The 27,764-nt window shown below is 49.0% G+C and overlaps 1 protein-coding gene across 8 annotated transcripts in view; it reads left to right on the forward strand.

Annotated features, from left to right (window-relative positions):
• Window positions 1-27,764, forward strand: part of LOC124009304 (rho GTPase-activating protein 12-like) — a 137,247-nt gene that overhangs the window by 93,210 nt on the left and 16,273 nt on the right. For 4 of the 8 annotated variants that reach the window (XM_046320961.1, XM_046320962.1, XM_046320963.1 and 1 more), the window contains exons 3-12: window positions 405-548; window positions 830-961; window positions 2,733-2,942; window positions 7,330-7,410; window positions 8,220-8,354; window positions 9,016-9,084; window positions 10,766-10,846; window positions 12,340-12,401; window positions 14,531-14,612; window positions 25,056-25,157. In XM_046320961.1, the coding sequence (XP_046176917.1) occupies window positions 405-548; window positions 830-961; window positions 2,733-2,942; window positions 7,330-7,410; window positions 8,220-8,354; window positions 9,016-9,084; window positions 10,766-10,846; window positions 12,340-12,401; window positions 14,531-14,612; window positions 25,056-25,157 (1,098 nt within the window). The remainder of the gene's footprint in view (window positions 1-404; window positions 549-829; window positions 962-2,732; window positions 2,943-7,329; window positions 7,411-8,219; window positions 8,355-9,015; window positions 9,085-10,765; window positions 10,847-12,339; window positions 12,402-14,530; window positions 14,613-25,055; window positions 25,158-27,764) is intronic. The other 4 variants (XM_046320966.1, XM_046320965.1, XM_046320968.1 and 1 more) reach the window with 4 other exon arrangements.

The following is a 27,764-nucleotide window of genomic DNA, read 5'->3' on the forward strand; positions in this document are numbered from 1 at the left end:
TCCATCTCCGTGTTAGAGGTGTCTAGGGCCCTCCATCTCCGTGTTAGAGGTGTCTAGGGCCCTCCATCTCCGTGTTAGAGGTGTCTAGGGCCCTCCATCTCCGTGTTAGAGGTGTCTAGGGCCCTCCATCTCCGTGTTAGAGGTGTCTAGGGCCCTCCATCTCCGTGTTAGAGGTGTCTAGGGCCCTCCATCTCCGTGTTAGAGGTGTCGCTACGGATCCTGTTTCGATCTCGGGCTGTATCACAAACGGCCGTGTTCGGGTGTCCCATAGGGAGGTGCACAATTGGCCCAGTGCCATCCGGGGGAGGCTGTCATTGTAAAATCAAAAATCTAATTTACCAACCAATATCTCTCTCTCTCTCTCTCTCTCTCTCTCTCTCTCTCTCTCCTCTCCTCTCCTCCAGACTGTCTCTCTGTCGGGCCAGGGTGGTCGTCCTGAGTCTCCTGTCTACACTAACCTGCAGGAGCTGAAGATCTCTGGGACCAGCCTGCCCCCCGACCCCTCCAACTTCCCACAGCATGTCCTGGGGGACTGGGAGGCCCACAAGGTCTGTACTACTACCGTCATGGATTGTGTACCTTCGCTATCGTCTCTGTGTGCGTCCCAAATGGAACCCTATTACATATTTAGTGCAGTACAGGGCCCATAGGGCTCTGGTCAAAAGTAGTGCACTAAATGGGGAGTAGGGTGCCATTTATGAATGATTCTATATGATGTTGTCTGATCTGTGTTTATATGTAATTTTACTGTTTTTAACCACGAGACGAAGACAAATGTCAATTTGATTTAAATATTGTAATGGACAAAGATTTTGAATTCCATTTGAAGGACCAGAGCGGCAGACAGTTCTACTTCAACCGTTCCACCCAGGAGAGGACATGGAAACCTCCCCGAGCCAGAGACGCCAGTAGTGGCAGCAGCCGGGGGGAATCCCACAGCAATAGCACTGGGGAGACGGAGGTACTGGGACATGTGTTGGAAACACACACACACTTACTCAAACACACACGCACGCACGCACACACACACACTTACTCAAACACACACACGCTCGCGCACACACACACACACACACACGCTCGCGCACACACACACACACACACACACACACACACACACACACACACACACACACACACACACACACACACACACACACACACACACACACACACACACACACACACACACACACACACACACACACACACACACACTTAATCAAACACACACTTAGGTACAGAAACAAGCAAATTCAAACACATTTATGAAAAGTCATGAAGTGTATGTGCTTGTGTTCTCAAACACGCCCGTCCAAACACATTAGACAGAAAGAATCACTGCTGTGTTCTGGCAGGATCACAGTACATTTTGTTCTCTAGAATGATGATGATAAGCACCACACTGCCGCCTTGTGGCCAGATGCAGTCGGTGCTCCTCAAACTGGGAAACTGGTCCCAGCCTCATTAGTTTGCTGTTACTGCAGCAGTACATGTTTGTATTCTGCTGTGTCCTCTGTCTGGCCACACCCAGTAACCGTGTTCAGACTGAGTCGGGTGCTTCGATGTTCCTGCCGTCTTCAACTCTCTGTGGTTCACAGTCCTGGGTTCAAATACTATTTGAAGTCATTAAAAAAAAATGTACCTGTGCTTGATTTAATTTTCCTGGCTTAATGCACTTTATGGGAAACTCCACTCAAATATAATCTCTTGTCATTTTCTTCATTTATCCAGTGATGATTAAAACCCACAAGTGTTTTGCATGTCAGCAGTCAAGGTTTTAAGATATCGGACTTTCAAGAAGTGAAGTGTCACCGATCACATCCTCATGATGAAGAAGACATGCAGCACATTTTGGGACTGTATTAGTGGACTAATGAAGAAAATACAAAAACTATTTTTAAGCTGAGTTTTCCTTTAAAGGGGTTCTTCAGGCCTCCCCGTGACGGATCATCTAAACATCTAGGCCTCGTTTCCCAGCTGTGATGTAACTTAAAGGGGTACTTCAGGATTTTGGCAACGAGGCCCTTTTATCTTCCTCCCCAGAGTCAGATGAACTTGTGGATACCATTTGTCTCTTTGACCAGTACGAAGCCAGTTAAAGGGGCCTCATTGCCAACATCCCAGACGAGAACAGATGTTCCAGTATTTGAACCCAGGACTGGTGCTTTACTGTGTTGTAAATGTCTCGTTCTTAGAGGACTGTGATTCATGATGATTGGTGCTTTCTATTCTCTGTGCATACGTAATTCAATGGTGATTGGTCCTTCTCTCGCTCTAATTATCTCTGACCCTCTCTCTCTCCTCCCTGTCCCGTTTCCCTCCCTCTCTCCCTCTCTGTCCCGTTTCCCTCCCTGTCCCGTTTCCCTCCCTCTCTCCCTCTCTGTCCCGTTTCCCTCCCTGTCCCGTTTCCCTCCCTCTCTCCCTCTCTGCCCCGTTTCTCTCCCTCTCTGCCCCGTTTCCCTCCCTCTCTCCCTCTCTGTCCCGTTTCCCTCCCTCTCTGTCCCGTTTCCCTCCCTCTCTGTCCCGTTTCCCTCCCTCTCTGTCCCGTTTCCCTCCCTCTCTGTCCCGTTTCCCTCCCTCTGTCCCGTTTCCCTCCCTCTGTCCCGTTTCCCTCCCTCTGTCCCGTTTCCCTCTCTGTCCCGTTTCCCTCTCTGTCCCGTTTCCCTCTCTGTCCCGTTTCCCTCTCTGTCCCGTTTCCCTCCCTGTCCCGTTTCCCTCCCTAATCATAGACGACTCCGCCGCTCTCTCTCTCCCCGTCCTTCCTTCCTCTCCTCTCGCTGTCCATTGGTCCATTCCAGCCTCTGTTGTTGGAGGACAACTGCCACCGCACATATTCTAGCCAATCAGACAGCCAGTACGGCTACCCGCCCCGGGGTTGGTCAGAAGAGCTGGATGAGCATGGACACACTCTGTATGTCAGTGATTATACTAATGAAAAGGTACCGGGGTCTCTTTCTGTTGATCTCTCTCTCTCTGTTGATCTCTCTCTCTCTGTTGATCTCTCTCTCTCTGTTGATCTCTCTCTCTCTCTGTTGATCTCTCTCTCTCTGTTGATCTCTCTCTCTCTGTTGATCTCTCTCTCTCTGTTGATCTCTCTCTCTCTCTGTTGATCTCTCTCTCTCTGTTGATCTCTCTCTCTCTGTTGATCTCTCTCTCTCTGTTGATCTCTCTCTCTCTGTTGATCTCTTTCTCTCTGTTGATCTCTCTCTCTCTGTTGATCTCTTTCTCTCTGTTGATCTCTCTCTCTCTGTTGATCTCTTTCTCTCTGTTGATCTCTTTCTCTCTGTTGATCTCTTTCTCTCTGTTGATCTCTTTCTCTCTGTTGATCTCTCTCTCTCTGTTGATCTCTCTCTCTCTGTTGATCTCTCTCTCTCTATTGATCTCTCTCTCTGTTGATCTCTCTCTCTCTGTTGATCTCTTTCTCTCTGTTGATCTCTTTCTCTCTGTTGATCTCTCTCTCTCTCTCTGTTGATCTCTCTCTCTCTCTGTTGATCTCTCTCTCTGTTGATCTCTCTCTCTCTGTTGATCTCTCTCTCTCTGTTGATCTCTCTCTCTGTTGATCTCTCTCTCTCTCTGTTGATCTCTTTCTCTCTGTTGATCTCTCTCTCTGTTGATCTCTCTCTCTGTTGATCTCTCTCTGTTGATCTCTCTCTCTCTCTCTTTTGATCTCTCTCTCTGTTGATCTCTCTCTGTTGATCTCTCTTTTGATCTCTCTCTCTGTTGATCTCTCTGTTGATCTCTCTCTCTGTTGATCTCTCTCTCTGTTGATCTCTCTCTCTGTTGATCTCTCTCTCTCTCTGTTGATCTCTCTCTCTTGTTCTCTCTCTCTGTTGATCTCTCTGTTGATCTCTCTCTCTGTTGATCTCTCTCTCTCTGTTGATCTCTCTCTCTCTGTTGATCTCTCTCTCTCTGTTGATCTCTTTCTCTCTGTTGATCTCTTTCTCTCTGTTGATCTCTCTCTCTCTGTTGATCTCTCTCTCTCTCTGTTGATCTCTCTCTCTCTGTTGATCTCTCTCTCTCTGTTGATCTCTCTCTCTCTGTTGATCTCTCTCTCTGTTGATCTCTTTCTCTCTGTTGATCTCTCTCTCTCTGTTGATCTCTCTCTCTCTGTTGATCTCTCTCTCTCTGTTGATCTCTCTGTTCTCTCTGTTGATCTCTCTCTCTCTGTTGATCTCTCTCTCTCTCTGTTGATATCTCTCCGTTGATCTCTCTGTTGATCTCTCTCTCTCTGTTGATCTCTCTCTCTATTGATCTCTCTCTCTGTTGATCTCTCTGTTGATCTCTCTGTTGATCTCTCTCTGTTGATCTCTCTCTGTTCTCTGTTGATCTCTCTGTTGATCTCTCTCTCTCTCTCTCTGTTGATCTCTCTCTCTCTCTGTTGATCTCTCTGTTGATCTCTCTCTCTCTGTTGATCTCTTTCTCTCTGTTGATCTCTCTCTCTGTTGATCTCTCTCTCTCTGTTGATCTCTCTCTCTCTGTTGATCTCTCTCTCTGTTGATCTCTTCTCTCTGTTGATCTCTGTTGATTTCTCTCTGTTGATCTCTCTCTCTGTTGATCTCTCTCTCTCTCTCTGTTGATCTCTCTCTCTGTTGATCTCTCTCTCTCTGTTGATCTCTCTCTCTCTGTTGATCTCTCTCTCTCTGTTGATCTCTCTCTCTCTGTTGATCTCTCTCTCTCTCTGTTGATCTCTCTCTCTCTCTGTTGATCTCTCTCTCTCTGTTGATCTCTTTCTCTCTGTTGATCTCTTTCTCTCTGTTGATCTCTCTCTCTCTGTTGATCTCTCTCTCTCTGTTGATCTCTCTCTCTCTGTTGATCTCTCTCTCTCTGTTGATCTCTCTCTCTCTCTGTTGATCTCTCTCTCTCTGTTGATCTCTCTCTCTCTCTGTTGATATCTCTCCGTTGATCTCTCTGTTGATCTCTCTCTCTCTGTTGATCTCTCTCTCTATTGATCTCTCTCTCTGTTGATCTCTCTGTTGATCTCTCTGTTGATCTCTCTCTTGATCTCTCTCTCTCTCTCTCTGTTGATCTCTCTCTCTCTGTTGATCTCTCTGTTGATCTCTCTCTCTCTGTTGATCTCTCTCTCTGTTGATCTCTCTCTCTCTCTGTTGATCTCTCTCTCTCTATTGATCTCTCTCTCTCTATTGATCTCTCTCTCTCTGTTGATCTCTCTCTCTCTCTGTTGATCTCTCTCTCTCTGTTGATCTCTCTCTCTCTGTTGATCTCTTTCTCTCTGTTGATCTCTCTCTCTCTCTGTTGATCTCTCTCTCTCTGTTGATCTCTCTCTCTCTGTTGATATCTCTCCGTTGATCTCTCTGTTGATCTCTCTCTCTCTGTTGATCTCTCTCTCTATTGATCTCTCTCTCTGTTGATCTCTCTGTTGATCTCTCTGTTGATCTCTCTCTCTCTCTGTTGATCTCTCTGTTGATCTCTCTCTCTCTCTCTCTCTGTTGATCTCTCTCTCTCTCTGTTGATCTCTCTCTCTCTGTTGATCTCTCTGTTGATCTCTCTCTCTCTGTTGATCTCTCTGTTGATCTCTCTCTCTCTGTTGATCTCTCTGTTGATCTCTCTCTCTATTGATCTCTCTCTCTCTGTTGATCTCTCTCTCTCTATTGATCTCTCTCTCTCTGTTGATCTCTCTCTCTGTTGATCTCTCTCTCTCTCTGTTGATCTCTCTCTCTCTCTGTTGATCTCTCTCTCTCTGTTGATCTCTTTCTCTCTGTTGATCTCTCTCTCTCTGTTGATCTCTCTCTCTCTCTGTTGATCTCTCTCTCTGTTGATCTCTTTCTCTCTGTTGATCTCTCTCTCTCTGTTGATCTCTCTCTCTCTGTTGATCTCTCTCTCTCTGTTGATCTCTCTCTCTCTCTGTTGATCTCTCTCTCTCTGTTGATCTCTCTCTCTCTCTGTTGATATCTCTCCGTTGATCTCTCTGTTGATCTCTCTCTCTCTGTTGATCTCTCTCTCTATTGATCTCTCTCTCTGTTGATCTCTCTGTTGATCTCTCTGTTGATCTCTCTCTCTCTGTTGATCTCTCTGTTGATCTCTCTCTCTCTCTGTTGATCTCTCTCTCTCTCTGTTGATCTCTCTGTTGATCTCTTTCTCTCTGTTGATCTCTTTCTCTCTGTTGATCTCTCTCTCTCTGTTGATCTCTCTCTCTGTTGATCTCTCTCTCTGTTGATCTCTCTCTCTGTTGATCTCTCTCTCTCTGTTGATATCTCTCCGTTGATCTCTCTGTTGATCTCTCTCTCTCTGTTGATCTCTCTCTCTGTTGATCTCTCTCTCTGTTGATCTCTCTGTTGATCTCTCTGTTGATCTCTCTCTCTCTGTTGATCTCTCTGTTGATCTCTCTCTCTCTCTCTCTCTGTTGATCTCTCTCTCTCTGTTGATCTCTCTGTTGATCTCTCTCTCTCTGTTGATCTCTCTCTCTGTTGATCTCTCTCTCTCTCTGTTGATCTCTCTCTCTCTATTGATCTCTCTCTCTCTATTGATCTCTCTCTCTCTGTTGATCTCTCTCTCTCTCTGTTGATCTCTCTCTCTCTGTTGATCTCTCTCTCTGTTGATCTCTCTCTCTGTTGATCTCTCTCTCTCTCTGTTGATCTCTCTCTCTCTGTTGATCTCTCTCTATTGATCTCTCTCTCTGTTGATCTCTCTGTTGATCTCTCTGTTGATCTCTCTCTCTCTGTTGATCTCTCTGTTGATCTCTCTCTCTCTCTCTCTCTCTCTGTTGATCTCTCTCTCTCTCTGTTGATCTCTCTCTCTCTGTTGATCTCTCTGTTGATCTCTCTCTCTCTGTTGATCTCTCTGTTGATCTCTCTCTCTCTGTTGATCTCTCTGTTGATCTGTCTCTCTGTTGATCTCCCTCTCTCTATTGATCTCTCTCTCTCTGTTGATCTCTCTCTCTATTGATCTCTCTCTCTCTGTTGATCTCTCTCTCTGTTGATCTCTCTCTCTCTCTGTTGATCTCTCTCTCTCTCTGTTGATCTCTCTCTCTCTGTTGATCTCTCTGTTGATCTCTCTCTCTCTGTTGATCTCTCTCTCTGTTGATGTCTCTCTCTCTCTCTCTCTGTTGATCTCTCTCTGTTGATCTCTCTCTCTCTGTTGATCTCTCTCTCTCTATTGATCTCTCTCTCTCTCTATTGATCTCTCTCGGCTGATTTACAGACTGTCACGTGGAATGTCTATATTTCACTTAGACTTCACCACACTACTATCACATATTTAGCATGGCTCATAGACCGCTGACAAAAGAGACATTTTTCTCTTTTTGAACGTCATGGTCTAGTAACCTGGTGTATCTCATCTCCCGTTTGTGTGTGTGTGTGTTTCCAGTGGATAAAGCACGTGGATGAACAGGGCAGACCATACTACTACAGTGCTGATGGCTCCAGGTCAGAGTGGGAGCTGCCCAAGGTACGGCCCTCTACACTACCTCACTGTTTCAGTTCAATGGTTTCCTTGATTGTCCCCCATGTTATGCAGGTCTCCTCTCCTCTCTGCAGTACCAACACTCCCCCCTCCTCTCTCCTCTCTGCAGTACCAACACTCCCCCCTCCTCTCTCCTCTCTGCAGTACCAACACTCCCCCTCCTCTCTCCTCTCTGCAGTACCAACACTCCCCCTCCTCTCTCCTCTCTGCAGTACCAACACTCCCCTCCTCTCTCCTCTCTGCAGTACCAACACTCCCCCTCCTCTCTCCTCTCTGCAGTACCAACACTCCCCCTCCTCTCTCCTCTCTGCAGTACCAACACTCCCCCTCCCTCTCTCCTCTCTGCAGTACCAACACTCCCCCCTCCTCTCTCCTCTCTGCAGTACCAACACTCCCCCCTCCTCTCTCCTCTCTGCAGTACCAACACTCCCCCCTCTCTCTCCTCTCTGCAGTACCAACACTCCCCCTCCTCTCTCCTCTCTGCAGTACCAACACTCCCCCCTCCTCTCTCCTCTCTGCAGTACCAACACTCCCCCTCCTCTCTCCTCTCTGCAGTACCAACACTCCCCCTCCTCTCTCCTCTCTGCAGTACCAACACTCCCCCTCCTCTCTCCTCTCTGCAGTACCAACACTCCCCCTCCTCTCTCCTCTCTGCAGTACCAACACTCCCCCTTCCTCTCTCCTCTCTGCAGTACCAACACTCCCCCTCCTCTCTCCTCTCTGCAGTACCAACACTCCCCCTCCTCTCTCCTCTCTGCAGTACCAACACTCCCCCTCCTCTCTCCTCTCTGCAGTACCAACACTCCCCCCCTCTACCTGGTGGAGGAGACCGGACCCCTAAGAGCCACAGTCTGGATAGGAAACATGTGGAGCCCATCGTCCTGACCAAGTGGGCAAACAGCAGCAACGTGCTGGACGCCAACGACAAGGTGAGACAGACGCCCTGTCAAGGCCCGCTCAGCCACTCTGGTTGTGTCTCAAATGTTACTCCCTATATAGTCCACTGTTTTTGATCAGGACATGTAGGAGTGGTCTTTGGTAGTAGTGCACTATGTAACGGATAGGATGCTATTTGGGATGCAGACTGAAAATAGTGACTGTGTCATTTGAGAAGTGTGTAGCCTGTTCCTAATATCCATCTCCAGACTTCCGCAGCAAAACGGATGCACTTCCTACAACTCTAATTCCATAGCTATCGTTTCTCTTCCAACCAGGTCTCTGAAGTATATTGTCCTGTGAGTGTGTTTAGGATGCCAGGTTCCCAATGTGTCAAACACAGCCGGCGTCACAGTTGGGAATCGGGTTGCACTGACACACTGTAGACTCACACTGTAGACTCACACTGTAGACTCACACTGTAGGCTCACACTGTAGGCTCACACTGCAGGCTCACACTGCAGGCTCACACTGCAGTCTCACACTGCAGACTCACACTGTAGACTCACACTGTAGACTCACACTGCAGACTCACACTGCAGACTCACACTGCAGACTCACACTGTAGACTCACACTGTAGACTCACACTGCAGACTCACACTGCAGACTCACACTGCAGACTCACACTGCAGACTCATGATTCTGTTCTGCAGCGGCTCATCAAAAACATCAGGCGTTTCCGTACAGGCTCTGGTCGCCCCCACCCCTACAGACAGACACAAGTCAGTGCCCACCTCCCTCCGTGCCCTATACAACCGCGCCTTCAAATCCCAGCAGCCAATCATTTTGCACATGGGTGGACAACTTCAGTCCTCCAGGGCCTGATTGGTGAACTCTTCTTCTCCATCCTATCAAACACAGCTGATTAAACCAGTGTCATTCTAAACTGAAGACCCTGATTAGGTGATTATTGGGGTCAGGTGTGTTAGCTGGGGCAACACTGTGACACCAATCAGGACCTGGAGGACTGGAGCTGCCAACCTCTAGTCTAGCATGATGATCACTGAATGAGCTCATCAAATCAGACCAATCACTTTCCTTGTTGCCATCACTGAGTGCTGCTCTTTCCCTTTTAATTCCTGCTCTTCTGATTCACATGATCACCTCTCATGGCCCAATGATCACCTCTCATGGCCCAATGATCACCTCTCATGGCCCAATGATCACCTTTCACGGCCCAATGATCACCTCTCACGGCCCAATGATCACCTCTCGTGGCCCAATGATCACCTCTCGTGGCCCAATGATCACCTCTCGTGGCCCAATGATCACCTCTCGTGGCCCAATGATCACCTCTCGTGGCCCAATGATCACCTCTCGTGGCCCGATGATCACCTCTCATGGCCCGATGATCACCTCTCATGGCCCGCTGATCACATATCGTGGCCCAATGATCACCTCTCATGGCCCAATGATCACCTCTCATGGCCCGATGATCACATATCGTGGCCCAATGATCACCTCTCATGGCCCGATGATCACCTCTCATGGCCCGATGATCACATATCGTGGCCCAATGATCACCTCTCACGGCCCAATGATCACCTCTCGCGGCCCAATGATCACCTCTCGCGGCCCAATGATCACCTCTCGCGGCCCAATGATCACCTCTCGCGGCCCAATGATCACCTCTCGTGGCCCAATGATCACCTCTCGTGGCCCAATGATCACCTCTCGTGGCCCAATGATCACCTCTCGTGGCCCAATGATCACCTCTCGTGGCCCGATGATCACCTCTCGTGGCCCGATGATCACCTCTCGTGGCCCGATGATCACCTCTCGTGGCCCGATGATCACATATCGTGGCCCAATGATCACCTATCATGGCCCAATGATCACCTATCATGGTCCAATGATCACCTATCATGGCCCAATGATCACCTATATTGGCCCAATGATCACTCCTCATGGCCATGCCCTTAAACCTGTTTGGTTTCTATAATCTAGTAGTGATACAAGCCTGACGTTATCAACCTCTCCTTTCTCTGTCACTAGTGTGATTTGAGCTTCCTTCATTGAAATGTGTCATATCCTGTCATTGCGTTTAATTGTCATTTTAAAAATACCTAATTAACATTCAACCATTCAACCAACTCTTGGTGTCCCATGTAAACGCTCATTCCTTATGTGTTGGTTTACCCCGGTAACCATGGTAGTCTCTGCAGACCTGGGTTCAAATACTATTTAAAATCTTTACAAATACTTTCTATATGCTTGATTGAACTTGCCTGGCACCATGGAATCAATGTTATAGATTGCAAAGTTCAAACTCTGCCCATCTAACACTCCAGGCAGGCTAAAGCAAACGCTAAAAATATTTGAAAGATTTTAAATATTATTTGAACCCAGTCTCTGCAGTTCTCTGTAGTAATTAGTCGGTGGTGTTGTCATTTTGATTACTAGGACGGTGCGTTGGGCCCCATGGTCCCTGGCTCTCCAGACTCTGCCTCCTCAGGCCCCTCGTTCCCCAAGCCCCCTACCTCCGTTAGTATCCCCCTCTCCTGCTGCTCCCTCTGTTCTCTGTATTACTCCTCTCCCCCTTCCCTGAACTGTCTGGCTTCCTGACTTCCATACTGGTCGACCAGCCACGGCCTTTTGGCCTTTTCTCAGTTGCCGTCTTCAATGGTGACTCTGTTTCTTCTCCCTGCAATGGAACTGATCATAATGATGAGGGTGATGATCCCAGTGGTGATGGTGATGATGATCCCGGTGATGATGATGATGATGATGATGGTGATGATGATCCCGGTAATGGTGATGATGATGGTGATGGTGATGATGATCCCGGTGATGATGATGACGGTGATGATGGTGATGATGATCCCGATGATGATGATGATCCCGGTGATGATGATGATGATGATCCCGGTGATGATGGTGATGGTGATGATGATCCCGTGTGATGATGATGGTGATGATGATGATGGTGATGATGATCCCGGTGATGATGATCCCGGTGATGATGATGGTGATGATCACGGTGGTGATGATGATGATGATGATGATCACGGTGGTGATGATGATGATGATGATCCCGGTGATGATGATGATGATCCCGGTGATGATGGTGATGGTGATGATGATGATGGTGATGATGATGATGATGATGATGATGATGGTGATGATGATCCCGGTGATGGTGATGATGGTGATGATGATGATGATGGTGATGATGATGATGGTGATGATGATGATGATGATGATGATGATGATGATGATGATGATGATGATGATGATGATGATGATGATGATCCTGGTGGTGATGACAGTAACACAGACTGAGCTGTGGGGAAATCTATTTTTCAATTCAGAAAAAGGGCAGTAACACTACTTTCTGTCTCTCTACTGTAACACTGCTTTCTGTCTCTACTGTAACACTGCTTTCTGTCTCTCTACTGTAACACTGCTTTCTGTCTCTACTGTAACACTGCTTTCTGTCTCTCTACTGTAACACTGCTTTCTGTCTCTCTACTGTAACACTGCTTTCTGTCTCTCTACTGTAACACTGCTTTCTGTCTCTCTACTGTAACACTGCTTTCTGTCTCTCTACTGTAACACTGCTTTCTGTCTCTCTACTGTAACACTGCTTTCTGTCTCTCTACTGTAACACTGCTTTCTGTCTCTCTACTGTAACACTGCTTTCTGTCTCTACTGTAACACTGCTTTCTGTCTCTACTGTAACACTGCTTTCTGTCTCTCTACTGTAACACTGCTTTCTGTCTCTCTACAGTAACACTGCTTTCTGTCTCTACTGTAACACTGCTTTCTGTCTCTGTTTGTTTGGTCTGCTTGTTGCGTGTCTGTGTACCATATGGCACCCTATTCCCTACATAGTGCACTACTTTTGGTCAAAAGTAGTGCACTATATAGGACATGTGGTGTCATTTGGGACACAGGCTGTCTTGCTTTTTTTCCCTGTCAGTTGTGTCTGGCCCTGTTTTCATGTGATGATGACTTCTCTCTTTGTTTCTCTGCAGCCTTCAGAGAAGTGTGGTATTCTCAACGTGACCAAGATCACTGAGCATGGAAAGAAAGTACGGTGAGTTGTACTGGACTAGGATAGAAACAGGATGAGAACACCCTCAAAGTAGGGTGAGTAGTACTGGACTAGGATAGAAACAGGATGAGAACACCCTCAGAAAGTTGGGTGAGTTGTACTGGACTAGGATAGAAACAGGATGAGAACACCCTCAGAAAGTAGGGTGAGTTGTACTAGACTAGGATAGAAACAGGATGAGAACACTTGTAGAAAAACTGCTCCTTCAGGGCAACACAACCAGCCTGTCTCAAGTTGAACCCCCCCATATTGCTTCCACCTTACAGATCTGGAAACAATGAAGGGTTATGGCCTAGGGAATGGGTAGGGAGTGATATCGGTCTGGCTGTATATGAAGTGGTAGTTGATTCAGCATGATGTGAGATGATTTATGGAGCTATGTCTGAGTTATTTCTGTCTGTGTTATTTACAGTGGGGCAAAAAAGTATTTAGTCAGACACCAATTGTGCAAGTTCTCCCACTTAAAAAGATGAGAGAGGCCTGTAATTTTCATCATAGGTACACTTCAACTATGACAGACAAAATGAGAAAAAAATATCCAGCAAATCATCATTGTAGGATTTTTAATGAATTTATTTGCAAATTATGGTGGAAAATAAGTATTTGGTCAAAAACAAAAGTTTGTCTCAATACTTTGTTGTATACACTTTGTTGGCAATGACAGAGGTCAAATGTTTTCTGTAAGTCTTCACAAGGTTTTCACACACTGTTGCTGGTATTTTGGCCCATTCCTCCATGCAGATCTCCTCTAGAGCAGTGATGTTTTGGGGCTGTTGCTGGGCAACACGGACTTTCAACTCCCTCCAAAGATTTTCTATGGGGTTGGGATCTGGAGACTGGCTAGGCCACTCCAGGACCTTGAAATGCTTCTTACGAAGCCACTCCTTCGTTGCACGGGCGGGGCGGTGTGTTTTGGATCATTGTCATGCTGAAAGACCCAGCCACGTTTCGTCTTCAATGCCCTTGCTGATGGAAGGAGGTTTTCACTCAAATCTCATGATGCATGGCCCCATTCATTCTTTCCTTTACATGGATCAGTCGTCCTGGTCCCTTTGCAGAAAAACAGCCCCAAATCATGATGTTTCCACCCCCATGCTTCACAGTAGGTATGGTGTTCTTTGGATGCAACTCAACATTCTTTGTCCTCCAAACACAACGAGTTGAGTTTTTACCAAAAAGTTCTATTTTGGTTTCATCTGACCATATGACATTCTCCCAATCGTCTTCTGGATCATCCAAATGCTCTCTAGCAAACTTCAGACGGACCTGGACATGTACTGGCTTAAGAGGGGGACACGTCTGGCACTGCAGGATTTGAGTCCCTGGTGGCGTAGTGTGTTACTGATGGTAGGCTTTGTTACTTTGGTCCCAGCTCTCTGCAGGTCATTCACTAGGTCCCCCCGTGTGGTTCTGGGATTTTTGCTCACCGTTCTTGTGATCATTTTGACCCCACGGGGTGAGATCTTGCGTGGAGCCCCAGATCGAGGGAGATTCAGTGGTCTTGTACGTCTTCCATTTCCTAATAATTGCTCCCACAGTTGATTTCTTCAAACCAAGCTGTTTACCTATTGCAGATTCAGTCTTCCCAGCCTGGTGCAGGTCTACAATTTTGTTTCTGGTGTCCTTTGACAGCTCTTTGGTCTTGGCCATAGTGGAGTTTGGAGTGTGACTGTTTGAGGTTGTGGACAGGTGTCTTTTATACTGATAACAAGATCAAACAGGTGGCATTAATACAGGTAACGAGTGGAGGACAGAGGAGCCTCTTAAAGAAGAAGTTACAGGTCTGTGAGAGCCAGAAATCTTGCTTGTTTGTAGGTGACCAAATACTTATTTTCCACCATAATTTGTAAATAAATTCATTAAAAATCCTACAATGTGATTTTCTGGATTTTTTTCTTCCAATTTTGTCTGTCATAGTTGGTGTACCTATGATGAAAATTACAGGCCTCTCTCATATTTTTAAGTGGGAGAACTTCACAATTGGTGGCTGACTAAATACTTTTTTGCCCCACTGTATGTCTGTGTTATTTGTGTCTGTGTGTTGTGTTTGTATCTGTGTGTTTGTGTCTGTGTGTTGTTTATGTCTGTGTGTTGTGTTTGTGTGTTTACAGGAAGAACTGGACGTCCTCCTGGACGGTTCTCCAGGGCTCCTCGCTGATATTCGCTAAAGGCCAGGGGGGCGGGACCAGCTGGGTGAGTGGTGTCTGCTATTCGCTAAAGGCCTTGGGGGCGGTGCCAGCTGGGTGCATGGTGTCTGCTATTCGCTAAAGGCCAGGGGGTGGGACCAGCTGGGTGAGTGGTGTCTGCTATTCGCTAAAGGCCAGGGGGTGGGACCAGGTGGGTGAGTGGTGTCTGCTATTTGCTAAAGGCCAGGGGGGTGGGACCAGCTGGGTGAGTGGTGTCTGCTATTTGCTAAAGGCCAGGGGGCGGGACAAGCTGGGTGAGTGGTGTCTGCTATTTGCTAAAGGCCAGGGGGGCGGGACCAGCTGGGTGAGTGGTGCTCCTCTTTTCCTCAATCCCTCCTCTCCTCCATCCCTCCTTCCCCCATCCCACCTCTCCTCCGTCCCTCCTCTCCTCTGTCCTTCCTCTCCTCCATCCCTCCTCTCCCCATCAATCAATCAATCAAATGTATTGAAAAAGCCCTTTTTACATCAGCTGATATCTCAAAGTGCTGTACAAAAATCCAGCCTAAAACCCCAAACAGCAAGCAATGCAGGTGTAGAAGCCCAGCAGGGTCAGATAATAATAATCACAGTGGTTGTCGAGAGTGCAACAGGTCAGCACCTCAGGAGTAAATGTCAGTTGGCTTTTCATAGCCGATCATTAAGAGTATCTCTACCGCTCCTGCTGTCTCTAGAGAGTTGTAAACAGCAGGTCTGGGACAGGTAGCACATCCGGTGAACAGGTCAGGGTTCTATAGCCACAGACAGAACAGTTGAAACTGGAGCAGCTGCACGACCAGGTGGACTGGGGACAGCAAGGAGTCATCATGTCAGGTAGTCCTGAGGCATGGTCCTAGGGCTCAGGTCCTCCGAGAGAGAGAGAAAGAAAGAAAGAAAGAAAGAGAATTAGAGAGAGCATACTTAAATTCACACAGGACACCGGATAATACAGGAGAAATACTCCAGATATAACAAACTGACCCTAGCCCCCGACACAAACTACTGCAGCATAAATACTGGGGGCTGAGACAGGAGGGGTCGGGAGACACTGTGGCCCCGTCTGATGATACCCCTGGACAGGGCCAAACAGGCAGGATATAACCCCACCCGCTTTGCCAAAGCACAGCCCCCACACCACTAGAGGGATATCACCAACTTACCATCCTGAGACAAGGCCGAGTATAGCCCACGAAGATCTCTGCAATGGCACAACCCAAGGGGGGGCGCCAATCCAGACAGGAAGATCACGTCAGTGACTCAACCCACTCAAGTGATGCACCCCTCCTAGGGGCGGCATGGAAGAGCCCCAGTAAGCCAGTGACTCAGCCCCTGTAATAGGGTTAGAGGCAGAGAATCCCAGTGGAAAGAGGGGAACCGGCCAGGCAGAGACAGCAAGGGCGGTTCGTTGCTCCAGTGCCTTTCTGTTCACCTTCACACTCCTAGGCCAGACTACACTCAGTCATATGACCCACTGAAGAGATGAGTCTTCAATAAAGACTTAAAGATTGAGACCGAATCTGTGTCTCTCACAGGGATAGGCAGACCATTCCATAAAAATGGTGCTCTATAGGAGAAAGCCCTGCCTCCAGCTGTTTACTTCGAAATTCGAGGGACAATTAGGAGGCCTGCGTCTTGTGACCGTGGCGTATGTGTAGGTATGTACGGCAGGACCTAATCGGAAAGATGGGTAGGAGCAAACCCATGTAATGCTTTGTATGTTAGCAGTAGAACCTCGAAATCAGCCCTTGCCTTAACAGGAAGCCAGTGTAGAGAGGCTAGCACTAATTTGATCAAATGTTCTTGTCAAGATTCTAGCAGCCGTATTTAGCATTAACTGAAGTTTATTTAGTGCTTTATCTGGGTAGCCGGACAGTAGAGCATTGTTGTAGTCTAAACTATAAGTGACAAAAGCATGGATTAATTTTTCTGCATAATTTTTGGACAGAAAGGTTTTAATTTTTGCGATGTTGCGGAGATGAAAGAAAAGCTGTTCTTGAAATATTCTTGATATGTTCGTCAAAAGAGAGATCAGCGTCCAGAGTAACGCCGAGGTCCTTCACAGTTCTATTTGAGATGACTGTACAACCATCAAGATTAGTTATCAGATCCAACAGAATATATCATTGTTTCTTGGGACCTAGAACTAGCATCTCTGTTTTGTCCGAGTTTAAAAGTAAAACATTTGCCACCATCTACTTCCTTATGTCTGAAACACATGCTTCCAGGGAGGGCAATTGTGGGGCTTCACCATGTTTCATCGAAATGTACAGCTGTGTGACCATCCGCAAAGCATTGAAAGTTAACATTATGTTTCCGAATGACATCCCCAAGAGGTAAAATATATAGTGAAGACAATAGTGGTCCTAAAACGGAACCTTGAGGTACACCGAAATGTACAGTTGATTTGTCAGAAGACAAGCCATCCACAGAGACAAGCTGATATCTTTCCTACAGATAAGATCTAAACCAGGCCTGAATTTCCCTGTGTTGACCAATTTATAATCTCTAAAAAAGAATGGAGCACGAGGACCGATGCGGAGCCTTGGTCTGACGCCATTAAAAGGTAATTTACTACCTTCACGAGTGCAGTCTCAGTGCTATGATGGGGTCTAAAACTAGACTAAAGCATTTCGTATCCATTATATTATCTGTGCGATTCGATATAGGCCGATTTAGCTTTTGATATTTTCTGGGTCAAGGTTTGGCTTTTTCAAGAGAGGCTTTATTACTGCCACTTTTAGTGAGTTTGGTACACATCCGGTGGATAGAGAGCCGTTTATTATGTTCAATATAGGAGGGCCAAGCACAGGAAGAAGCTCTTTTAGTAGTTTAGTTGGAATAGGATCCAGTATGCAGCTTGACGGTTTAGAGGCCAAGACTATTTTCAAAAATGTGTCAAGAGATATAGTATTAAAAAACTTGTATCCCTTGATCCTAGGTCCTGGTAGTGTTTGTTGTGCAGACTCAGGACAACTTAGCTTTGGAGAAATACGCAGATTTAAAGAGGAGTCCGTAATTTGCTTTCTAATGATCATGATCTTTTCCTCAAAGACGTTAATGAATTCATCACTGAAAGCCATCCTCTCTTGGGGAATGCTGCTTTTTAGTTAGCTTTGCGACAGTATCAAAAATACATTTTGGATTGTTCTTATTCTCCTCAAGTTGTAAAAATATGATGATCGAGCAGTAGTGAGCGCTTTTCGATACTCCACAGTAGTGTCTTTCCAAGCTAGTCTGAAGACTTTCAGTTTGGTGTAGCACCATTCCCGTTCCAATTTTCTGGAAGCTTGCTTCAGAGCTCTGGTATGCTCAGAGCTCTGGTATACTTCAGAGCTCTGGTATACTTCAGGGCTCTGGTAAGCTTCAGAGCTCTGGTATACTTCAGGGCTCTGGTATGCTTCAGAGCTCTGGTATGCTTCAGAGCTCTGGTATACTTCAGGGCTCTGGTATACTTCAGAGCTCTGGTATACTTCAGGGCTCTGGTATGCTTCAGAGCTCTGGTATACTTCAGGGCTCTGGTATGCTTCAGAGCTCTGGTATACTTCAGGGCTCTGGTATACTTCATCAGGGCTCTGGTATACTTCATCAGGGCTCTGGTATACTTCATCAGGGCTCTGGTATACTTCATCAGGGCTCTGGTATACTTCATCAGGGCTCTGGTATACTTCATCAGGGCTCTGGTATACTTCATCAGGGCTCTGGTATACTTCATCAGGGCTCTGGTATACTTCATCAGGGCTCTGGTATACTTCATTAGGGCTCTGGTATACTTAATCAGGGCTCTGGTATACATTTACATTTAAGTCATTTAGCAGACGCTCTTATCCAGAGCGACTTACAAATTGGTGCATTCACCTTATGACATCCAGTGGAACAGCCACTTTACAATAGTGCATCTAAATCTTTTAAGGGGGGTGAGAAGGATTACTTTATCCTATCCTAGGTATTCCTTAAAGAGGTGGGGTTTCAGGTGTCTCCGGAAGGTGGTGATTGACTCCGCTGTCCTGGCGTCGTGAGGGAGTTTGTTCCACCGATGGGGGGACAGAGCAGCGAACAGTTTTGACTGGGCTGAGCGGGAACTGTACTTCCTCAGTGGTAGGGAGGCGAGCAGGCCAGAGGTGGATGAACGCAGTGCCCTTGTTTGGGTGTAGGGCCTGATCAGAGCCTGGAGGTACTGAGGTGCCGTTCCCCTCACAGCTCAGAAGGCAAGCACCATGGTCTTGTAGCGGATGCGAGCTTCAACTGGAAGCCAGTGGAGAGAGCGGAGGAGCGGGGTGACGTGAGAGAACTTGGGAAGGTTGAACACCAGACGGGCTGCGGCGTTCTGGATGAGTTGTAGGGGTTTAATGGCACAGGCAGGGAGCCCAGCCAACAGCGAGTTGCAGTAATCCAGACGGGAGATGACAAGTGCCTGGATTAGGACCTGCGCCGCTTCCTGTGTGAGGCAGGGTCGTACTCTGCGGATGTTGTAGAGCATGAACCTACAGGAACGGGCCACCGCCTTGATGTTAGTTGAGAACGACAGGGTGTTGTCCAGGATCACGCCAAGGTTCTTAGCGCTCTGGGAGGAGGACACAATGGAGTTGTCAACCGTGATGGCGAGATCATGGAACGGGCAGTCCTTCCCCGGGAGGAAGAGCAGCTCCGTCTTGCCGAGGTTCAGCTTGAGGTGGTGATCCGTCATCCACACTGATATGTCTGCCAGACATGCAGAGATGCGATTCGCCACCTGGTCATCAGAAGGGGGAAAGGAGAAGATTAATTGTGTGTCGTCTGCATAGCAATGATAGGAGAGACCATGTGAGGTTATGACAGAGCCAAGTGACTTGGTGTATAGCGAGAATAGGAGAGGGCCTAGAACAGAGCCCTGGGGGGCACCAGTGGTGAGAGCGCGTGGTGAGGAGACAGATTCTCGCCACGCCACCTGGTAGGAGCGACCTGTCAGGTAGGACGCAATCCAAGCGTGGGCCGCGCCGGAGATGCCCAACTCGGAGAGGGTGGAGAGGAGGATCTGATGGTTCACAGTATCGAAGGCAGCCGATAGGTCTAGAAGGATGAGAGCACAGAGGAGAGAGAGTTAGCTTTAGCAGTGCGGAGCGCCTCCGTGATACAGAGAAGAGCAGTCTCAGTTGAATGACTAGTCTTGAAACCTGACTGATTTGGATCAAGAAGGTCATTCTGAGAGAGATAGCGGGAGAGCTGGCCAAGGACGGCACGTTCAAGAGTTTTGGAGAGAAAAGAAAGAAGGGATACTGGTCTGTAGTTGTTGACATCGGAGGGATCGAGTGTAGGTTTTTTCAGAAGGGGTGCAACTCTCGCTCTCTTGAAGACGGAAGGGACGTAGCCAGCGGTCAGGGATGAGTTGATGAGCGAGGTGAGGTAAGGGAGAAGGTCTCCGGAAATGGTCTGGAGAAGAGAGGAGGGGATAGGGTCAAGCGGGCAGGTTGTTGGGCGGCCGGCCGTCACAAGACGCGAGATTTCAACTGGAGAGAGAGGGGAGAAAGAGGTCAGAGCACAGGGTAGGGCAGTGTGAGCAGAACCAGCGGTGTCGTTTGACTTAGCAAACGAGGATCGGATGTCGTCGACCTTCTTTTCAAAATGGTTGACGAAGTCATCTGCAGAGAGGGAGGAGGGGGTGGGGGGAGGAGGATTCAGGAGGGAGGAGAAGGTGGCAAAGAGCTTCCTAGGGTTAGAGGCAGATGCTTGGAATTTAGAGTGGTAGAAAGTGGCTTTAGAAGCAGAGACAGAAGAGGAAAGTGTGGAGAGGAGGGAGTGAAAGGTCCGCAGGGAGGCGAGTTTTCCTCCATTTCCGCTCGGCTGCCCGGAGCCCTGTATACTTCATCAGGGCTCTGGAGGGTTCGAGGGTTTTCCTCCATTTCAGGGCTCGTATACTTCATCAGGGCTCTGTATATTCCCGGAGCCCTGTATACTTCATCAGGGCTCTGGTATACTTCAGGGTTCTGGTATACTACTTCAGGGCTCTGGTATACTACTTCAGGGCTCTGGTATACTTCATCAGGGCTCTGGTATACTTCATCAGGGCTCTGGTATATTCCATCAGGGCTCTGGTATACTTCAGGGCTCTGGTATACTTCAGGGCTCTGGTATACTTCAGGGCTCTGGTATACTTCAGGGCTCTGGTATACTACTTCAGGGCTCTGGTATACTTCATCAGGGCTCTGGTATATTCCATCAGGGCTCTGGTATACTTCAGGGCTCTGGTATACTTCATCAGGACTCTGGTATACTTCATCTGGGCTCTGGTATATACTTCATCAGGACTCTGGTATACTTCAGGACTCTGGTATACTTCAGGGCTCTGGTATACTTCAGGGCTCTGGTATACTTCAGGGCTCTGGTATTTCTGATTTTATACCAGGGAGCTAGTTTCTTATGACAAAAGTTGTGTTTTTAGGGGAGTGACTGCATTTGGGTATTACACCACGTTAAATTTAGTTCCTCAGTTAGGTGGTTAACTGATGTTTGTTCTCTGACGTCCCTGGGTAGGTGGAGGGAGTCTGGAAGGGCGTAGAGGAATCTTTGGGTTGTCTGAGAATGTATAGCACGACTTTTGATGGTCCTTGGTCGGGGTCTGAGCAGATTGTTTGTTGCGATTGCAAATGTAATAAAATGGTGGTTCGATAGTCCAGGATTATGAGGAAAAACATTAAGATCCTCAATGTCGACTCAGTGGGTTTTGTCCGATTTATTCCATGGACAAAACTAGGTCCAGAGTATGACTGTGGCAGTGAGTAGGTCCAGAGACATGTTGGACAAAACCCACTGAGTCGATGATGGATCTGAAAGCCTTTTGGAGTGGGTCTGTGGACTTTTCCATGTGAATATTATCTGCCATGACTACAAGGTCCGATAGGAATTCAGGGAACTCAGTGAGGAACGCTGTATAAGGCCCAGGAGGCCTGTAAACAGTAGCTATAAAAAGTGATTTGAGTAGGCTGCATAGATTTCATGACTAGAAGCTCAAAAGACGAAAAAACAGTGTGTATATATATATATTTTTTTTTTTTTGCCTCCGTCTTTGCGGGATGCACAGGGGATGTTGTCACTAGTGTAACCAGGAGGTGAGGCCTCATTTAACACAGGAAATTCATCAGGCTTAAGCCATGTTTCAGTCAGGCCAATCACATCAAGATTATGATCAGTGATTAGTTCATTGACTATTCCTTCAGATGTGAGATTTCAGTCTCTTTCAATAATGGCAGGAATGGAGGAGGTCTTTATCCCAGTGAGATTGCTAAGGCAAACACCGCCATGTTTAGTTTTGCCCCACCTAGATCGAGGCACAGACACGGTCTCAATGGGGATAGCTGAGCTGACTACACTGACTGTGCTAGTGGCAGACTCCACTATGCTGGCAGGCTGGCTAACAGCCTGCTGCCTGGCCTGCACCCTATTTCATTGTGGATCTAGAGAAGTTAGAGCCCTGTCTATGTTGGTAGATAAGATGAGAGCACCCCTCCAGCTAGGATGGAGAGCTCATCACTCCCCCTAACTGGGAGGGGGCCAGAGACAATTCCTCAATGCCCGACACATCTTTCTAGCTGATTTACACACTGACGCTATGGTGAGCTTGGTGACTTCTGACTGTTTCATCCTAGCATTGTTGGTGCCGACGTGGATAACAATATCTCTATACTCTCTACACTCTACACTTTTAGCTTTAGCCAGCACCATCTTTAGATTAGCCTTAACGTCGGTAAACAGTGTTTGATCACTGGATGATTCTTTTTAAGTCTAATACTACGGGTAATGGAGTCGCATAGCACCCTGCATACCACTGCTGGCTTGCTTCTGAAGCTAAGCAGGGTTGGCCCTGGTCAATTCCTGGATCAGAGACCAGATGCTGGAAGTGGGCCAGTAGGAGGCACTCTTTCCTCTGGTCTAAAAATGATCGGGGACACTGCCCTGTGTAGGGTGCCGTCTTTCGGATGGGACGTTAAACGGGTGTCCTGACTCTCTGAGGTCATTAAAGATCCCATGGCACTTATCGTAAGAGTAGGGGTGTTAACCCTGGTGTCCTGGCTAAATTCCCAATCTGGCCCTCAAATCATCACGGTCACCTAATAAACCCCAGTTTACAATTGGCTCATTAATCCCCCTCCTCTCCCCTGTAACTATTCCCCAGGTCATTGCTGCAAATGAGGATGTGTTCTCAGTCAACTTACCTGGTAAAATAACAGATAAATAAAAATAAATTTTATTGACAAGGGTGTTCAATTTGTCAGAGCTAATGGTGGGAGGCTTCGACATCTCAGACCCCGTAACGGGTGGAGGAGAGACCAGAGAAGACTCTGACTCATCCCTCTTCTCCCCCATCCGTCCTATCCCCTCCTCTCTCCGCCCCATCCCTCCTCTCTCCGCCCCATCCCTCCTTATCCCCCCATCCCTCCTCTCTCCGCCCCATCCCTCCTCTCTCCGCCCCATCCCTCCTATCCCCCATCCCTCCTCTCTCCGCCCCATCCCTCCTCTCTCCGCCCCCATCCCTCCTCTCTCCGCCCCATCCCTCCTCTCTCCGCCCCATCCCTCCTATCCCCCATCCCTCCTCTCTCTGCCCCATCCCTCCTCTCTCTGCCCCATCCCTCCTCTCTCTGCCCCATCCCTCCTCTCTCTGCCCCATCCCTCCTCTCTCCGCCCCATCCCTCCTCTCTCCGCCCCATCCCTCCTATCCCCCCATCCCTCCTATCCCCCATCCCTCCTATCCCCCCATCCCTCCTCTCCCCCCCATCCCTCCTATCCCCCCCATCCCTCCTCTCCCCCCATCCCTCCTCTCCCCCATCCCTCCTCTCCTCCATCCCTCCTATCCCCCCATCCCTCCTATCCCCCCCATCCCTCCTCTCCCATCCCTCCTCTCCCCATCCCTCCTATCCGCCCCATCCCTCCTATCCCCCCATCCCTCCTATCCCCCCATCCCTCCTCTCCCTCCCCCATCCCTCCTCTCTCTCCCCCATCCCTCCTCTCTCTCCCCCATCCCTCCTATCCGCCCCATCCCTCCTATCCACCCCATCCCTCCTCTCCCCCCCATCCCTCCCCCTCCTCCCCCATCCCTCCTCTCCCCCATCCCTCCTCTCCCCCATCCCTCCCTCTCCCCATCCCTCCTCTCTCCGCCCCATCCCTCCTATCCCTCCATCCCTCCTCTTCTCCATCCCTCCTCTCCGTCCCTCCTCTCCATCCCTCCTCTCTGCCCCGTCCCTCTTCTCCATCCATCCTCTCTGCCCCGTCCCTCCTCTCCATCCATCCTCTCTGCCCCGTCCCTCCTCTCCATCCCTCCTCTCCATCCCTCCTCTCCATCCCTCCTCTCCATCCCTCCTCTCCATCCCTCCTCTCCATCCCTCCTCTCTGCACCGTACCTCCTCTCCGCCCCGTACCTCCTCTCCGCCCCGTCCCTCCTCTCTGCCCCGTCCCTCCTCTCTGCCCTGTCCCTCCTCTCTGCCCCGTCCCTCCTCTCTGCCCCGTCCCTCCTCCCCCCGTCCCTCCCTCCCCCCGTCCCTCCTCTCCCCCCGTCCCTCCTCTCCCCCCATCCCTCCCTCCCCCATCCCTCCTCCCCCCCATCCCTCCCCCCCCATCCCTCCTCTCCCCCATCCCTCCTCTCCGCCCCATCCCTCCTCTCCGCCCCCCATCCCTCCTCTCCGCCCCATCCCTCCTCTCCGCCCCATCCCTCCTCTCCGCCCCATCCCTCTTCTCTCCCCCATCCCTCCTCTCTCCCCCATCCCTCCTCTCCGCCCCATCCCTCCTCTCTGCCCCTATCCCCCTCTCCCCCCATCCCTCCTCTCCGCCCCTATCCCTCCTCACCCCCCATCCCTCCTCTCCCCCATCCCTCCTCTCCCCATCCCTCCTCTCCGCCCCCATCCCTCCTCTCCGCCCCCATCCCCTCTTCGCCCCATCCCTCCTCTCCGCCCCCATCCCTCCTCTCCGCCCCCATCCCTCCTCTCCGCCCCCATCCCTCCTCTCCGCCCCTATCCCTCCTCACCCCCCCATCCCTCCTCCCCCCCCATCCCTCCTCTCCGCCCCATCCCTCCTCTCCGCCCCATCCCTCCTCTCCCCCATCCCTCCTCTCCGCCCCCATCCTTGAAGAGGGAGGGGGTAGGTCAGACACAACTGTAGGTTGGCATCCTTAAAGTGGGAGGGGTCAGAGGGTCAAGTCAGTGGGTTCCATGTAGGAAGTGGGTTTCATAGGCTTGCGTCCCATATGACACCCTATTCCCTATATAGTGCAGTACTATACTACCCCATGAGGCTCAGGTCACAAGTAGTGCACCATATAGGGAATAGGGTGCCATATGGGACACAAGCCTATAGACTGAACCAAGTGATTCGGCTGTAGTCTAGTGGATGACTCTCTAAGACACAACAGTATGCTGAAACCTCACAAACAACCCTCTGGATTGACAGTGGGTTTGACAAGATTCATTGTAACGTGTGTGTGTGTGTGTGTGTTTCTGCTCTCTTCCTGTAGTTTGGAGGGAACCAGTCTAAACCAGAGTTCACTGTTGACCTGAGAGGAGGATCTATAGAATGGGCTTCCAAGGACAAGTCCAGCAAGAAGCATGTCATTGAGGTGAGAGGGCTCTGACACTACAAAACATTCATATGTCCCCAGTTCTTTCAGGACCACAACACTTCTTCAGACACATACAGCCATGGCACTATGAGTATAGAATGTGCAAATCAAATCAAAATCATTTTTAAAGCTCTTTTTACATCAGCTGATATCTCAAAGTGCTATACATAAACCCAACCTAAAACCCCAAACAGCAAGCAATGCAGGTGTAGAAGCACGGTGACTAGGAAAAACACCCTAGAAAGCAGGAACCTAGACAGGAACCAGGCTCTGAGGGGTAATCAGTCCTCTTCTGGCTGTGTCGGGTGGAGATTAGAAACCTAGAGAGGAACCAGGCTCTGAGGGGTAATCAGTCCTCTTCTGGCTGTGTCGGGTGGAGATTAGAAACCTAGAGAGGAACCAGGCTCTGAGGGGTAACCAGTCCTCTTCTGGCTGTGTCGGGTGGAGATTAGAAACCTAGAGAGGAACCAGGCTCTGAGGGGTAATCAGTCCTCTTCTGGCTGTGTCGGGTGGAGATTAGAAACCTAGAGAGGAACCAGGCTCTGAGGGGTAATCAGTCCTCTTCTGGCTGTGTCGGGTGGAGATTAGAAACCTAGAGAGGAACCAGGCTCTGAGGGGTAATCAGTCCTCTTCTGGCTGTGTCGGGTGGAGATTAGAAACCTAGAGAGGAACCAGGCTCTGAGGGGTAACCAGTCCTCTTCTGGCTGTGTCGGGTGGAGATTAGAAACCTAGAGAGGAACCAGGCTCTGAGGGGTAACCAGTCCTCTTCTGGCTGTGTCGGGTGGAGATTAGAAACCTAGAGAGGAACCAGGCTCTGAGGGGTAATCAGTCCTCTTCTGGCTGTGTCGGGTGGAGATTAGAAACCTAGAGAGGAACCAGGCTCTGAGGGGTAATCAGTCCTCTTCTGGCTGTGTCGGGTGGAGATTAGAAACCTAGGGAGGAACCAGGCTCTGAGGGGTAACCAGTCCTCTTCTGGCTGTGTCGGGTGGAGATTAGAAACCTAGAGAGGAACCAGGCTCTGAGGGGTAACCAGTCCTCTTCTGGCTGTGTCGGGTGGAGATTAGAAACCTAGAGAGGAACCAGGCTCTGAGGGGTAACCAGTCCTCTTCTGGTTGTGTCGGGTGGAGATTAGAAACCTAGAGAGGAACCAGGCTCTGAGGGGTAACCAGTCCTCTTCTGGCTGTGTCGGGTGGAGATTAGAAACCTAGAGAGGAACCAGGCTCTGAGGGGTAACCAGTCCTCTTCTGGCTGTGTCGGGTGGAGATTAGAAACCTAGAGAGGAACCAGGCTCTGAGGGGTAACCAGTCCTCTTCTGGCTGTGTCGGGTGGAGATTAGAAACCTAGGGAGGAACCAGGCTCTGAGGGGTAACCAGTCCTCTTCTGGCTGTGTCGGGTGGAGATTAGAAACCTAGGGAGGAACCAGGCTCTGAGGGGTAATCAGTCCTCTTCTGGTTGTGTCGGGTGGAGATTAGAAACCTAGAGAGGAACCAGGCTCTGAGGGGTAACCAGTCCTCTTCTGGCTGTGTCGGGTGGAGATTAGAAACCTAGAGAGGAACCAGGCTCTGAGGGGTAACCAGTCCTCTTCTGGCTGTGTCGGGTGGAGATTAGAAACCTAGAGAGGAACCAGGCTCTGAGGGGTAACCAGTCCTCTTCTGGCTGTGTCGGGTGGAGATTAGAAACCTAGAGAGGAACCAGGCTCTGAGGGGTAACCAGTCCTCTTCTGGCTGTGTCGGGTGGAGATTAGAAACCTAGAGAGGAACCAGGCTCTGAGGGGTAACCAGTCCTCTTCTGGCTGTGTCGGGTGGAGATTAGAAACCTAGAGAGGAACCAGGCTCTGAGGGGTAACCAGTCCTCTTCTGGCTGTGTCGGGTGAAGATTAGAAACCTAGAGAGTAACCAGGCTCTGAGGGGTAACCAGTCCTCTTCTGGCTGTGTCGGGTGGAGATTAGAAACTTAGAGAGGAACCAGGCTCTGAGGGGTAACCAGTCCTCTTCTGGCTGTGTCGGGTGGAGATTAGAAACCTAGAGAGTAACCAGGCTCTGAGGGGTAACCAGTCCTCTTCTGGCTGTACCGGGTGGAGATTATAAGAGTACATGGCCATTAAGGCCAGATTGTTCTGCAAGATGTTCAAGTGTTCATAGATAACCAGCAGGGTCAAATAATAATCACAGTGGTTGTAGAGGGTACAACAGCTCAGCACCTCAGGAGTAAATGTCAGTTGGCTTTTGATAGCCGATCTTTCAGAGGTCGAGACAGCAGATGGGCTGAGGGTCGGGATGTGGAATTGGAATGGGAGTGGAGTTTCTGGGTAGGGGAAAGAAAGATTTAAAAAATTAAAGTCAAAATAAAACAAAAAGTAAGTTTGAAAGACACAGCGGAGCAGTGTTTTTACAGCCAATGCCTGTTTTCCTGAGGCAGATGTCGTGCAGGTGTTTTTGGTCGAAACCGATATCCAATATTTTCCTTGCCCCCCAAAAAACCCGATACCGATAACACATTTTTTAAAATGTCGTGACCTTTTTAAACATTCTAGTACATTTAAATAGTTAACACACACATGGATGCAGCAGTCTAAGCCACTTCATCTCAGTGCAAGAGGCATCAC

This window comes from Oncorhynchus gorbuscha, linkage group LG22 (genome assembly GCF_021184085.1).
Source record: "Oncorhynchus gorbuscha isolate QuinsamMale2020 ecotype Even-year linkage group LG22, OgorEven_v1.0, whole genome shotgun sequence".
NCBI classification, from domain to species: domain Eukaryota; kingdom Metazoa; phylum Chordata; class Actinopteri; order Salmoniformes; family Salmonidae; genus Oncorhynchus; species Oncorhynchus gorbuscha.